Source organism: Manacus candei, unplaced genomic scaffold, assembly GCF_025592945.1.
Source record: "Manacus candei isolate 608988 ecotype Guabito, Panama unplaced genomic scaffold, ASM2559294v1 h1tg000097l, whole genome shotgun sequence".
Taxonomy (NCBI): Eukaryota; Metazoa; Chordata; class Aves; order Passeriformes; family Pipridae; genus Manacus; species Manacus candei.
This window is the reverse complement of record NW_026138145.1, coordinates 1695192-1710891: the sequence shown is the minus strand read 5'-3', so window position 1 is coordinate 1710891 and position 15700 is coordinate 1695192. Positions and strand designations below refer to the sequence as shown.

General features: G+C 40.9%; 1 protein-coding gene across 2 annotated transcripts in view; it reads right to left on the bottom strand.

Annotated features, from left to right (window-relative positions):
- Positions 1-15668, bottom strand: part of ARID4A (AT-rich interaction domain 4A) — a 46282-nt gene extending 30614 nt beyond the window's left edge. For both annotated transcript variants that reach the window (XM_051768758.1, XM_051768759.1), the window contains exons 1-7: positions 15595-15668; positions 14872-14935; positions 13557-13667; positions 11167-11232; positions 10212-10302; positions 322-401; positions 115-209 (exon numbers count right to left, since the gene is read on the bottom strand). In XM_051768758.1, the coding sequence (XP_051624718.1) occupies positions 115-209; positions 322-401; positions 10212-10302; positions 11167-11232; positions 13557-13667; positions 14872-14877 (449 nt within the window). In that variant the 5' untranslated portion in view covers positions 14878-14935; positions 15595-15668. The remainder of the gene's footprint in view (positions 1-114; positions 210-321; positions 402-10211; positions 10303-11166; positions 11233-13556; positions 13668-14871; positions 14936-15594) is intronic.
- Between the last annotated feature and the right edge of the window lie 32 nt (positions 15669-15700).

The window sequence follows — 15700 nt, the reverse complement described above, 5'->3', positions numbered from 1 at the left end:
GTCTGTAGTACTCAAGTCCATAAGGTGTGCACACAACTCAAGTGCTGGAGCATTCAGAGCTCTGCAGCTGCAATGGTGCTGCTTCAGTGACAGCAAAGGAAAGGCAAAACTCACACAGGAAGAGAAGATCTTCTCCCTCTATTAGATTTCTTCCCAATAACTGGAGTTCCAAAGTGCTCTGGATTGGTTAGTGGCAGTTGGTCAAGTGTCTACATGGAAAAAAAAAGCGAAAAAAATTAGTTTGCAATATCTTCTTTAAAAAAAAAAAAAAAAAAGTGAATTAACTACTTAATTTTTATTCCATGTCCATCACTGTCTTACCTCACTTTCTGCAAAGTGCCTTTCTCCCTTCAAGCATAATGAAGTTCGTCTCAAGGTCCTTTCATCTCCATCATCAAAAACTAGGATGAAGCCAAGGAAACACATCAGCACGAGATGATCAGAGCTCAGCCCCAACTCTGCTGTTTATCTCACAGTCAAGAACATTCCCTAACACAGGACTTTCAGACCTCCATCTACTCATTCTTTAGCTCACAAGCAAAAGGAAGGTCAGTACTCAATATTCAGCCCGAGAATGGATTTCCACACAGAGTTTGAAGCCAGTGAAAACAAGGTTTTTGGGTGCAAGAGTTTAACTGGGACATTCTTCTTATCAATACACTGCACATTTCAAACCACAGCCACTGGCTGCCCACCAGTCACTATTATCCAACCATCTCTGGGGTTTGCCTGCTTTTGTTGGGATTTTTCTCACCCTATCCACTTATTTCTTACTTATACTGCTGTTTAATGTTGTACCTTTCCATCCTCCCTCTTGCCACAAGCAATCCCACAGAAAGACAAAGGAATGAAAAGAAAAACATCTGTGGGATAGTTTTTGCTACACTATCAATATTGTCTTACAAACACACCAGGACACTGGAAACGTGAAACTCTAAGTCTGACCAAATCATAAGGAAAACTTAGTAGACATCCTATTAAATCTCATGTATAAGTGACAGGAAAGCTCCACTGATATCCATCAATATACAGCAGAAGAATTTTGGCACATTTCCATTAAAAAAAACCCCAAACAACAAAAATCTCTTGAGCTAGCATGAATATAAAATATAATATTTCTCAACTAACTAGAACATTCACATTCTCACACTTTTAGATTAAAACCACAGACTGCAAAAATAACTTTATAAAAAGGTATGAATATAAAATTAATTAAGCTTGATAAGATAAGCTTTAAAGTCCTGAATCTTCAGAGTAGATACTGCTGTGATATGTTCCACTGTTGAATTAGTTTAATGGCCTCTGTTGTAACACTTATACACACAAAGCAGCTCACTCCTCCCCCTCCAAAAATCTCAAACTACTAAACTTCCACAAATAATCATTTTAGGGGACAAATGGCTGGTGATTGGCAACAGGTAACTTCATTGAAAAAAAAGCAAACAGAACCTGATACTTGACAGTAAATAAATAGAAAGAACCAGGCTGGTTTATCTTCAATTTTGGAAGTTCTACCCATTTATTTAAAACTAGTACAGCAGAGGGATGAATCAAGCAAACCATTCATAAACTAGATGATATACACCAGTTTTTCATTCATAAAGGATAAAATGTTATATATACTGAGGGCTGAGTAAAATACCCTCAGTAAAGTACACTAAAATTAAGACACATAAGGAAATTATGACAATTAAGAGCTCTGTGAGATGTTTTTCTTTCCTCAACTATGACATGCAAATTAACTTAAGAAGTCACATAATTAGATATTCCTGATCAATAAGAGGCAATGACAGATTGCAAAAGCTGTAACTGCAATTGCACAAGTGTCAACTTCATACATTTATATTTCATTTCCATGGACAAAACATGGAAGAAAAAAATAATTTATGCTGAATAAATAAGTTTTCCTAATCATTCCTCAGACCAGAGACATTGAAGTGTGAGTATCCCTTCGTCCATGTTCTGTTTTACCTTGGAAATTTTCTTCCAGGACCAAAGTTTCTCTCTGTCCCACCTCTCATGCAGGTTAAAAGAGTCAAAGCATCCAAACCCACAAGAGTCTCCTGTAAATATATATCAGTGCTGCTCTGCAGGAGGAAACCCCACAGCACTATCATTCCTTTAACTTTGCCTTTTTTAAAAGATTAATAGAAAAGTGACAGTTAAATTTTGATTTTCTCTCTTGCTGGGAACAAGTAGGGGCAGAGGTGAAAGGACCATGAGGGGCTGTAACAGAAGTCACTGATATTTTTTGATATTTTAAAAACATTTCATTGCTTCAAGGATAACCCAAAACTTTCTTTGAGCAGGTAAGAGTTTCTGGATATTGTCACTCTGTACAAATTTGTGTTGTGGAAATGTGTAAAGCACCTGCAACTCACAGCGCAGCTGCACAACTTGGAGTAAAACATCTTTGCAGAACAACACAGTGCAGGAGAACAGCATAATTAAAAATATTTCCTCAGTTAAATTAGTGACCACTTGATAAATCCTCAATTCAGAAAAGATGGCACCGTTTTTCATACAAAAATATTCAATTATTTGAATTACTAAGCTGGGGCCAAGTAAGAAATCTCTCCAATAAATCACAATGCATCAAGTATTTTGTAACTGTAGCAACTTTGAACTTGCTTCTCCTCTAGGGAAAATACCTGATTGTGCCTCACTGAAAGAGTAATCAGAAACCTCACTGATAAACTCAGCAGCTTCAAAACCATAAACTAAGGAGGCCTTGTGGTTTCCATCTCACTTTTAAGAAAAATCTGCTTCACTGAAGTACTTTTCATGTTAGTGTGCCCCGTGCATGACTTTTTAATGCCAGTCCTAGAGGCTTTAGGGGAATATCTTTTCCAAGTACAGCATCACATCCTAAGGATTCTGTAAGCATGAGCAGTGGAGCAGAAGGCACAGTTTTTGGCTCTGTGACACTCTGAAGCTGTGATAGCAAATGTGTCAGGAGAACTTAATACACTTTAAGCTGCAAATTCATTCCTCTTTTTAATCTCACCCAGAAGTAAAAGGCTGTTTAGTTGAAGTGCCAAGTGCTAACAAACAAACTAAAAAAACCTTTCAAATGACTGCTGAGTAACTTGTATTAATTATTTCATTCCTTCAGGTGTAGGGTATTGCTACAACTCCAAATTCTCCAATGGCAGAAACTGTAGAGGTTGTATTCCATGAGAATGAACATGACAGTGAATTCTGTCATGTTCAAGAGGGCAGGAAACAAGAATGGAAGGCAGGGAGATCCCTCCCATACACGTGGAGTGAAGTCACCAAGAGATGTGTTTACAGTGCCATGCTCCTCCTCTCAGGGGAAATTACAGTCCTGTCCTTCCAAAGGAACAAGTGTGAAAAAGCAGAAGCCCTTTAAGTTCTATTATTTCCTCATCTCATAGTGGGCAGGGACTTTTTGGGGAAACAGGGTGCAGGAGCTGAGTGCTGATTTCTGGGAATCCAGGATCCAAACCAGCCAGGGAACTCCACACACCATTTAACAGTCAGTGGAACAACACAAGGAACGATGAAAGAAAAGCACCATTTCTGCTGGGCACAGGCCTTCCTTCCAAATGTGCTCCCTGATGATGAGCACTGACAGAAGGGGAAAGGAGATGACTAAGCAGCACAACCTGGAGGAGCAGCTCTGTTACAAAGCCTGTTCTAGTCCCAGGAACAGAGTCCAATATGTTCCATACAGAGCATTTTAAAACAGTGACAATAAAACAGAAATGTTCAGAATTTTGCTGCATCCCAACCTTGTCAGTAATGACAGGAAAGAAAAAATTCATTTTTTTTTGTTTGTGGAAATCTCAAAAATGCCTCAAAAATGCACTAAAAGGTGCAACTTTAAACTCACTATTGGTGAGCAGGTATCTTCCATTCCCTGACTTTGGCAGACCCATTTATGCCATTAACAAAAATAATACTAACCCTGTCCTCACAAAATCAGTCTCAACATCAGTTTTCACTCCTATTAAGTATCATTACTATTTACTATTAACAATATTAAATGTTTATGTAAATATTAACAAGTGGACTAATCCAAATCATTTTTAGGAACTGTGAAGAAACTTGACACAAAATACTACAGATCAGTTTAACTTGTTTATAAATATCCCCATGACTGAGGGGAAAAAAAAAAAAAAGAAGACAGAAAAAGGAGAACAGAGCAGAAACATCCTCATAGTAGTTATGGTATAACTTACACACAGAGCAACCAGTGTTATTAGAACAAGGCAGTTCTGTGACAGACAAGTGAGCAGGGAAAACAACCCTCAAGGCTGCATCTTGCTAACTTCAAATCCAACAAGTTACATTCCTACTGCTGCCCAAACGAGGACAGATTCTGTACTGCACAAAAAGGAAACACTTCTCCTTGTTCCCCATCCCATTCTGAAACTTTTAAACCCACCAAGACAACAGAAGTCCATAGCTGTTCCAGTGCCACTGCATACACTGAATTATTTTTCACTACTGCCTGACAAAGTAGTGATTTGTGAACTACCAGAGATGCTGTCTATAAATGTCTCAATAAATGCATGCAAGTTTAGCAGACATTTGGGTTTCAGCAGCAGAAAAAACGTGGGAAGTCCCAAGAGTCGTGCAGCACTTGTTGAACGACCTTGTAGCCAAGGGCTGTTGTACTGATTCATCCTGGAAGAGCAAGATACTGCAGTGGATTGTGCTACTGAGAGACTACACAACTCGGATTTATTGTTTTGTAAACAATCTTAAGTGAGCTTCAGTTCCTCTCACACAAATATATCTGAACTATGCCTGAAAATACAGAAGTGTGGTCTTTGAGTCTACACATAGAAAACTTATCACCTTCCAGACAAAACTGTGCTGCCTGAAACTGCTTTTTCTGAAGTGTTATGTTAGTCTTACTATTGTTACTCATAAAGAGATTAGAGAGAAAAAACCTACCTCCTCGCTTTCCCTACAGTATTGTTTGCACACTATTTTTAAGTATGTTTAACACTCAGTTCACATTGAAACAGAGGTGGTTTTAAAACCAAAGGTTTGATCCAGTTGATTTGTATGTAACAAGGTTCTGTTGTTGCACATTTTCACCAGGAAATCTTGCTCCTCTACCCACAGGTTGTCTAAAACACACACAGGCACAAAACATGGTGGGTGCTCTTCTTTTTTTCTAGATTCTCCAGAAAGCACCAACACAGGTGTTTTAATGTGCCACAGGTGCACTTAAATAACACATCCCAAGGAAGGGCTTCAGGCAAACACAGGGTTTCCTCAAAATCCACTCAAGCAACGTTTGGAAGACAAAAAGAACGAATTTAGGGTGGGTCAGAGTGGCAGGAAACACCAGCTAAGAGGAGGCAGCTGGGCAGCTCCCCTGCCACACTTGTGGCCTGGGATTGCCGGGTGACGCACCCGCAGCCCGTGAGGTGACGCTGCCGTGACGTGGAGCTCGGCAGGACGCTGGGAACTGGTCAGACCAGACCCACGGACACCAGCAGAGCCCTGCACACCCCACGGAACCTCTGCTGCCCAGGGTCTGGGACAACAAACCAACAGGCCTCTGGGGGGGGTCAACTCAAGTGACTGAGGGGGCACTGAGAGCTTTCATCACCCTTTGTGCAGGAATAAGATGTGACAGAGCTCACAGATGTGGTGGAGCCAGAGCCAAGCCAATTTTTCAGGATCTTCACAAAGCATCAGAAGAGGAAAACTTCTTTTAAAAACAGGAAAATGTGGCTATAAATAGCTCCTGTTAGCAACCCTGCTCCTGAAGTCCCAGGACATCCATGTTGGTTCATTTGCTGATAAATATGCTTAGAATTACAAACTGAAAATACCAGAATCCACACAACATGAAGGCCAGAACCAAACACTCAGTACCTTTCATTTCTGTCACCTGCCCTCCTAAACACAGAGACACAAAGTGATGCAACTGAGACTTTACTTCATTCCCAGAACAACTCAAGCAGACTTCCCAAAACTTCACTTCCACAAGAACAAGCACTGGGTTAGTTTAACTCCTCTCAGCACACACTCACTACTCAGCATTCCCTGGGAACTGCCACAGCAACTACATCAGAGGAGGAAGTTCCCAGCAGAGGTACCAGGCTCACAGAGGTGCCTCAAAAGTGTGCCTGAAAGTCTCAAGTCTAAAACAATAATGAATCACCTCCCCTTTCACTCTAAACTGTATATAAAGCCCTAATGCTGACAGCAAGGTCTGCCAGAAACTGTAAATGCCTCTCACTGTTTTGTTTTTCCCCCCTATTTCTTACTCTTTTCAGAGGAAAATTAGTGAAAGTTAACGTGTTTTCTCTTTCTCTCTTTACAAAAACCTTTCCATTATTTAACTAGCAAAATAGAAGACTTAATGTATTTCATCTGTTTTTTCCTTTTGTTCAAAGCTGGAGATATGGTAAAGGAGACCTAAGCACATCCAGATTACTGACCTGAGTCTTGTTAAAAAAGAGATGACACTTTGATTTCAATGGGGCAGTAAAAACCAGGCCACAGTACCAGCAAGTCTCAGACCCTTGTTCAAACACTATTTCTCACTTTTATACAGGCATTACATCACTTCTGGGTCTGTGCAGAAGTGACACAAAAGTGTTTCCTTAAGGAACATCTATGCAAAGATTTCCTGTTTTCTGAAATTCTGGTAATGCTTGTAAGACTCCAGAGTATGAGGGAGGGAAAATACAACTGTCATTTCAGACATTATTTCAGCATTTACCCGAAGCATTTTACAAGTTAACAGAGAATCAGGAGGATGGTGCACTCAGCGAGCCATAATTCAAACCTGGGTAAGCTGAAAGCAGATCTGACAGACCATTTTAATTCTATGCAATTATCACCTAACAATGTATTCAGCACTTCAAAAGCATCAATGCAGCACTTTCAAATCTGTAAATTAAGGAAGTTCAGTTTAAGTAACTGCATTTTAAAGATTAAAACATCACAGAAGCATTTAGGTTGGAAAAGAACTCTAATATCAGCAAGTCCAACTGAGCCATTTGTTAACCAAAGAATATAAACTCATATTACTGTCACTCCACTTTGGATTTGAGAGGACTGCCTTGTGCAATGGCATTTTAAACTTTCAGTCCAAAAGGTTTTTGATTCTTCACCTGCTTATATTGAAAAGCTGAATTTCAAAGGTGATTTCAAAAGTGTATCTAAATCACAGCTGAAAGATTCAGTACGACTAAATGGCCACATTAACATCATCATTACATAAAAAGTGAAAAAGTGACTCTGTGGGAGTTACAATAAAAATAAATCCTTATTTGTTCTGGGTACATGAACACCATTAATAGACAGGAGATACTGTTAAAATAGACAAACTGATAATCACTGTGGCTCTTGCATTATGGTGGTGGCAAAGCAGCCTTTTACTGCAAACCCAGCATTTCTACTGGCTCAATTTATTGACCAAAGCAAAATTGTTTCAGGCAACTTTTCTTCTTCTTTAGACCCCTACATGAAACAGAGAACCTGAACATCATCACCTCTCATCAGACATGCAGGCACTTTGTTCTGGTGCATTTTTTAAATATCTGTACTTAATACTTTGAAAATGTCTGTATATATGACTGGTTTCACTGTATCAGTCTACTTCTAGATCACTGAGAAAGAGATGTGAGATAATACAGAAAATAAGTACCATAGGGAAAGCACAAACAACTGAAACACATGATTTCCATTTCAAAACATTTCAGGAAGGTATTCTATAAACCTGAAATCTGTCCAATCCACTTCCCTCTCAACTCTTCAGCTGTGACTGAATCAGTGAGACTGAAGCAGAGCACCCACCATCTATTAAAAAGGAACCAACTCAACTGTTGCATCACAGCAGCCTAAATATACACCTCAAATCCATCCAAAACTTTCTACAAAGACACAATGGAGGCAGCAGGTAAAAGATGAGGCTTATTTTTTACACCTCAACCTAAAACACTTCCCCAATTTTAACTGCAAAATGACACAAACTCGATGATCTGTTCTCTCTGGTCAGTGTTACCTGTGCTTTCAACACCAATAAGCAACTCCCCACAAACAACTCACAAAAACATTCCCAAGATCTAAATCCAGTGTGTTACAGTTCTATTTTCACAGTCACAGTGCCATATTACAGCACTATATGTTCACTTACCATAAAATTACTTAATCCCTCCCCTGAGCTCCAGATTTTTACAGAATCCTACCAGTCTTAAAACATTTGTATATGGAAAACATTTTACACTCCCATTCTGCCTGTCAAAAATATTTTTGAGGGAAAAACAACGACAATAATTAATTAATCCTTTGGTTCGAGTTTCTGAGACACTGGACTTTAAAAAAATGTATGAAGTAAAAATCATGGCATGCATGATTTATCTCTTACATTATTGAGGGCAGTTCAACAACTTGTTAAATCTAAACAACAACCTACTAATACAGGACAGAACACTTAATTCACTGCTCAAATTTCCTGCTCATCAAGTAAAGATTTTTGGCAGAAGTGCACTGCTCAAAAGAAAAGGGAAAAAAAAAGAAAATAAAAAAGAAATAAACAAGGAAAACCAGACAAAACTCATCCCCTGATCAGGGGATTTAAAGTTCACATGACAAATGCAGTAAGACAAATATGTCCTCTGGTCCAAACTCAAACAGAATTAGCTAAAAATGTTACTTTAAAACTGAAATAAGTTAGGAGTTTTAAAATGAAAATGCTAATTCATAAACCATGAAACTATTAGTGCAAGACTGTGTTTTTTCTTGTTGCTTCTGTGACAGAATGGTGAACCTCAAAAAATACATAAAGCCGAGCTAAAGGTCAGGTGTTGTTCCTCCAATGTGTCACATCACAGTACTGAACTAAGCACATTTTAAATCTTCTGCACTCCAAAATAACCCTGCCTTTCCTCCCTGACCTGACATACACTACAGTTTTACAGCAATGTTATAATCCTGAAGAAACAGGCAAAGAGCAGTGAGCTTTGTCAACCAGCTCAGAGTTAAAGCACACACTAACAATAATAATCACACAGTGATAAATCCTTCCAAACTATCTGCAGAGCCTTATCCTGCTCCCACCAAAGATGGCATAACCTCACCTACTGCAATGGAAACACTGATCACTGAAAACAGCTTCTTTAAATCTTAAACAAGGGGTTAATGAACCAAAGTATTTAAAAGTTCATGGGATAGAAGACTCCTCAAGAGAGGATGGAAGGATATGAGGTAAAGCTGAATACATTTGGTACACGAGGCAGCCAATGAGAAACACAGTTTAAATTTACAAGTACTAATCTCAAAAGCAATGCCCAAGAGCAGCATGTACAGGACAATTAACAGGAGCATGTTCCTTCTATGCTACTATTAGTGAATATAAGGCTCCACTGCTGTAAGGAAGCTGTGCAAAAAAGGGATGGGTGCCTGCAAATCTCTGTGATTCAAAGACTGTCCTTTTTTATTAGATTATTCACTATTATTTGATTCTTGTTGGATTTTGTCATTCTGTTATTAAAGCTGTTTCAGAAAAACCTGGAGATAAGAATTATTCAAAATAAGGAAATTTATGTTGCAATGAATTCTTGTTCAGCAAGAACAGGTCAACGTTGCTGACCCTGCATTCTGAGCTTTTTATTCCAGTAACTGAACAGCACGTGAGTCTCCAGCACAAGAAGCAAAGTATTTTTCCATTTCACTTCAGAGATAATAATTACTCGAAAATTACATTAAAGCAAATAGTTATATAAATGAATGTCTCCTCTTTTTTTTTTTTTTTTAAGTGTGATATGTCAATTCTTTTCTTTAAAAGAAACAGATTCTCTCTTCTCTTGGTACTACCCATGTTTCTCCTGTCACAAGACTGCACCCAGGGAAAGAAGGCTCCTATTTCAGTCACTCCCTACATGCCACGGGTTTTCAGCTAGAAAAAGAATTACAAGATTTATGCCTTAAAATCTGCAAAAATTATTCTGAATTTCACTGAGTGCAACTGCTACCAGTGTAAGTACATTGTGTCTCATAAAATGTGATTATTCAGCCCTACCATTACCTGTGCAACCGACTCCCTCAACATCGAACAATTATTATCCTATTTAAAATGGATGACTTTAAAAAGTCCCCTCCAAAAACTACCTCAGCTCTCACAACACAGGAAGTGATTACTTACATTGTTACCTGTAATTAGGAATGTATTGTTCAAAGATGACAGGCAATAGGTGGGACATGTGGCTACTCACCCACAGTGTACCAGCTCGCATCCGTCAGCTTGCTGATCACGGCTTCCTGGAAGGATCCATCGGGCATTTTGGTTTCAACCATTGCACCAACCTGCAAAAAGGAACAACTCAAGGTCACCTGTGAGCCCAAAATCACCATGCAGGAAAGATTTAATGTTTAAAAACACTCATTTTAGCTAACTGCCACTTTCAAAGTTTAGTCACTTAGAAGGTAAGAACAGAAGTACGAAGGCTGAACTGCAGGTAGACACTAAAGCAGTAGCAAACTCAGACCACCTCATTTCCCCATGACTTATATCATCATAAGAAGTAACAGGAGACTAACTGAAAACAAACATTCAAAGTAATTAATTTTATTACTGATAAGCATGCAATTATTATTATTTTTTATACTTTAAAAACACTGCTAGATCAGAACACACTGGTGTTCTTGCAGGAGCTACAGAGAAAAGACAAATATAAGAAAGATTATCTTCTCTGAAGAGCTCAGTTTGCATTCCATGTTTATAACACAGCTCTGTATTTTAGCACACAACTGCTACATAGCATAAAAGTACAAATAAACACATTTTCATATAAAATACCTCCACTATTCCAAAACACTAAGTAATTGTATTTACTCTTGTCTAACGGGCTTGAACTTGACTTTGCACTCAAGTTCTCCATTACTTCTAATAAGTTTCAAAGTTTCATTATTTATAAGAAGTTTTGTATCTTATAAGACACAAAAATCACTTCAGGCAAGACTGTTTATCAAGTGCATGACACAGATAAGCACAAATAGCCCATAAAGCTACAACAATTAAGAATAATTCCTCAGAATCCATCTGATGCAAAGGGAGGAGGCTCCTTCTGTTGATTTCAATCCTGGAGAACAGGTACCCACCTAAACAGCATCAAAATTACAAATCAATGATGTGATTACCAAAAGAAGCCATGCAATTATTATACATACTCTTAGAGGTCCTTTCACTTGGTCATCTTGCACTAACTGAGTTGAGTTGTCCCCCTTCAAGACGACCTGAAAGATATTAATCAACTTTGTAACATGCATCTGATTTCTTAACAGCATACAAAAAGCATTTGAAAATGTATTTGTAATAATAAAGATCTAATTTTCCAAATTATGATTATCAATCAACTGGACTCCAACATTATTGAACGGGAAACACTTGGCATGGACCATTTTACTGACAGGAAATCCCAAGTATCACACTTAATATTTATTCTGAAACATCACAGTTAAAAGAGCTGAGCAAATCAAACATCAGTCAATCCAAAGCAAAGGAAATATGTTTTTAGATACAAGTTTAGATATTGATGTAATCCAGGGTATACCTGGAATTTGGCTTCCAGATGAGAAGATTAAGCAGGTGGTTTTTTCCCCTCTCTCTACTTCAGCTGCAGAACTTTATTGACAACACACTGAGTATTAAACTACAACCGAAATAAAACCTCTCTTTACTAAATATGTACCAACAAATCACCAAACTGATTGCAACACCAGCATTCCTGCTGCCTTGAACAAGAGGAAGTTTTCATGGCAAAGATGTGAATGAAAATAAGGATCAGTTACAGTCTAAGTAAACTATGTTTCTCCCCTTAAAACCCTGTGTTCCAGAAGGTAACAGTGGTGAGATAGAGTGAACATAAGCCTATGCAATTTAATAAAAAATCCAAAATTCCTATTTTTAGAAGAACCAAAAGTTCCATGAGCTTCCTTTCCACCCATAAAGATGTCCAGTTTTCTGTCTCCCCCAATATTCCCCCAAGCACAGACTCCACTGTAGCTGTGTTTATAAACACACCACCAGTGCCGCCAAAAGAGCATCGATATTAACACACATTCAGGTTAATAATGCACTTTATGCTGAGATACAGTTTTAAATACAAATGGCATGGAGATGAATACAGGTTGTCCTGCTACTCAGGAAAAGGCTACAGGACTTTTTGGCCTCCCTGCACTCTTGGCAGGCGTGCAGGGTGTGCCTACACACTCTTAATTACAGTATCAGGCTTAGCTTGTTAAAACTTCTATTGTTGTAACTGAGATACAGCGACAGGAATTTCCACCAAGTCACAGCAGCCTCATACACTTCCAAATCTTATCATGGAGTAATAAAGCATCTGATTCTAATGAGAAGAAGAAACTCCTACCTATTAACAGGCTAAATACTCCACCAGACCAAAGATACAGACACAAAATCAAGGTTGTCAGACCAGCACGGTGCTTCCTACAGAGCTTCTCATTAACACAGATTTCAAAGAACACAAGTTTCTCCAAGTCCTCATTAAGAACAGGGAAAAGACTCCAACATCTGAATTAGGGTTTTTTTTCTATTGATGAAAATCACTCTGATAAAGTGATATGATCTATATTTGTAACTGAAGAGGCTGATGGCTTGTTCTACTTGATTTAAGCATTAAAGCACAGGAAAACTTAGATGTGTAGCTAGAAGAAGCAGCTTTCATCTCAATTTGTTATGGGGGTTTGGGTCACTAATGCCTTATTTACATATCTTGGACAGTAGACACTAAAGTAGGAAGTGGGAAGACTTTGACAAAACAAAGTAGAAGAATTTCTATATTTACTTTGAATTCTTCACTTGCATTTAACTATGTTTTACTCTTTTTTTCCTACAGTGGCTTTTACAACAGCACTGCAACAGCAAATTGACAACTTTCTTTTTTGATTTCTTTTTTTGGCAAAAGCCAAATGTACAAATGAGTATTAGATGCCACTACTATCCATGCACAGAAACTCAGCTCCAGCCAGGGCAAGTTGCTTTAGAAGCAGCAGCGAGATGATCAAAATTTAAAAAATATTACCTCTGACATTGTTAAAACCTGGTCTAAGAAACTAGTTAGTCATCTCTTGTGCTGTTGATTTATTTTGGCATTACCTTTTAAGTTCCAAGCTATAAAACTGAAAGTGTCAGTTGGAATGAAATGGAACTTTTGCTTTAGAAGAGGTTGCTCTTATTCCTTATTAGTCATGTAAAGCCATAATCCTCTATTTGTGACATCAAAACTTACTGCTGGGAAACTGATGCATTCAAAACCAAGACAAATGCAGTCAGGAGAGAAGAAGCAGGAAAGCTCATTTTCGTACCAGCATCTACTAATAATAAAAAATCAAGATCCCCCCCAAAATAAAGCAAAAAAGAACAAACAAAAATCGCCCCAAACCCAAACAGCAGAACACAAAAAAAACCCATGCAAGTGTTGCTTAAAATTCCCACGGTGAGCTGAGGAACGTTTCCTAATCTTCAGGACCGGGATCTTTTCTGCCAGCCCTTCCAGCACGAGGCTTTAAGGAACTGAGCAGCAATCCCAGAGAACTACCTTGACTTTCACGAGCCTTTTCACCGTCTTAATCTTGGCCTCGCAGAAGGCACCGCGGTACTTGGCACTGACATCAGTCCCCACTGTCAGGTAGGCAGGCTCATCTGCTGCCTGCAGAGACACAGAACACAGCAACAAAGTTTAGCCCTTGTTTATACTTTTACACATTTAATCCTGCATCTAAACTTTTGGACTTGTTGGCTTTTAATTGATAAATGCTGTCTGGACTGGGAATTGCCATCACAGAGTTCTTCAAAAAGGAAAATCAAAAACCAACAAGCAAGTTACAGGAAGTTTTATCGTTGTTCTTGAGACACACACCCCCCCTTCATTTTCATTGTCACCCTCTCACAGAAATATCCTTGAAGGTATTGAACTGCTATTTGGAACATCTCCTTGTAAAAAAACTAATAAAGGACTGTTAATTCAAATAATTTCTATACAAAACAAAACAATTTCCATTGCAAAATAACCCCACTACAACAGACAGATGTACTTTTTCCAGCTATAAGCAATCCAATGACACACATTATTTAAAACGTTTGAGATTGGTGTCATCCCAATACTTCCAATTAAGTCTAAAACATTCTATATATAGGATTTCTTTCCTGGTGACTAAAAGGAGACCTCTAGAGAAATCTGTTGCAGTCTTTCAGACAGCTATTAAACCCGTATTTTTCTTTCCTGGAATGCCTTTATCAAACCTTAATTACTCATGAGTTTTTAAAGAGATATATTTGTCATCATGTTTTCCTTAATCTGGACTTTAACACCTTGATACATTTCACTTCACTGCTCATTGCAGCTGATAAACAAGGACAAAATTACCACGTTGAACACGACAGGAAATCAGCACAGAATCTAAACCAACTGGCTTTACGTGCAGGGTTTTTTTTTCAACTTGATATTATTTCTTCAACTCTGAAGGCAAATGAAAAAGTTTTTCTCTCTTTAGTAAATTATACTGCAGTTGTTGAGCCTTTGTACTGAGCAAACCGGCAGCAGCAAAGGCGGGACAAAAGCTGTGGTTTTGCAAACTTGCCATAGCAGCTGCTGATACAGGAAGCGTTTAAAGACGGGAGCCCAAAGGACAACAACAACAACTCGGAGGCGACGGGGATGTTCCGAGCGCTCCTGCACGGCCGTGAGAGCTCCGGATCACCTGCCCCTCGCCGGGGAGCAGGAACAGCGCTCACGGCACACACCGAAACCCGCGTTATCCCACCGTGAGGAGACTGAGAAGCGACTGAAAATGAAACCTCCAGCGCAGCGGGCGAACAGGGCGGCGATCCCCGCTCCCGCCGGAGCCGCCTACCTTCATCTTCGAGGGTTATGTGAGGGATTCCAGCTCCGGGACTTCTCCTCGCACGGCACAAACACTGCAAAAAAACACGAGCGGGGGAGGTCTGAGGGCTGAGCGCCCGTGAGGGGCGGCGGGGGGAGCCCGGGGGAGGCGGAGGGAGGGAGGCGGAGGGAGGGCCGGGGGGAAGGAGCCGCCGCCCGTCCCGGCCGCGCCGAGGGAGCGCGGCCGCCGCTTCCCGCCGGGCGGCCCCGCGCCCCGTGCGTGTGTCACGGCGCCATTTGCTCCGCGGGGCTCGGGGGCCGCCGGGGCCGCCGCCGCTCCCGCTCCCGCTCCGGCCCCTCGCAACTTTCCGCGGCCCCGCCGGGCCCCCTTCTCCTCTTCCTCCTCTTCTTCCTCCTCCTCCTCCTCCCGGACTTCAGCCTCCCGCCGCAGCCCCCGGCCCGGGGAGCACCGCGCGGGGGGGGGTCGCGGGAATATCGGGGCAGAGCGGGGGGTCCCGGTCCCGACGGGGGGGGTCCCGGTGCATGAGGGGGCGGCGCGCGCGCCCGCGAGCTCCCCGAGGGCGGCGGGCGGGGGGGGAGGGGGGTTTAAAGCGCAGCTCCCAGAGCAGCTCCGCGTCCCCTCCCCCGGGACGGCGGCAGCCGCAACTCCGCCGCCGCCTCCGCCAACACCAACACCGCCGCCTTCTCCTCCCTTCCCATCCCTCCTCCTGCCGCTCGCCCGTCCTCTTCCTACCTGTGGACTCGGCAGCCCCCGCGCCGCCCGGGCCCCTCCGCAGTCGGCGGCGGCCCCGGCTGAGCGCGGCCCCCGCTCCGCTCCGCCCCCCCCCGCCCCTCACGGC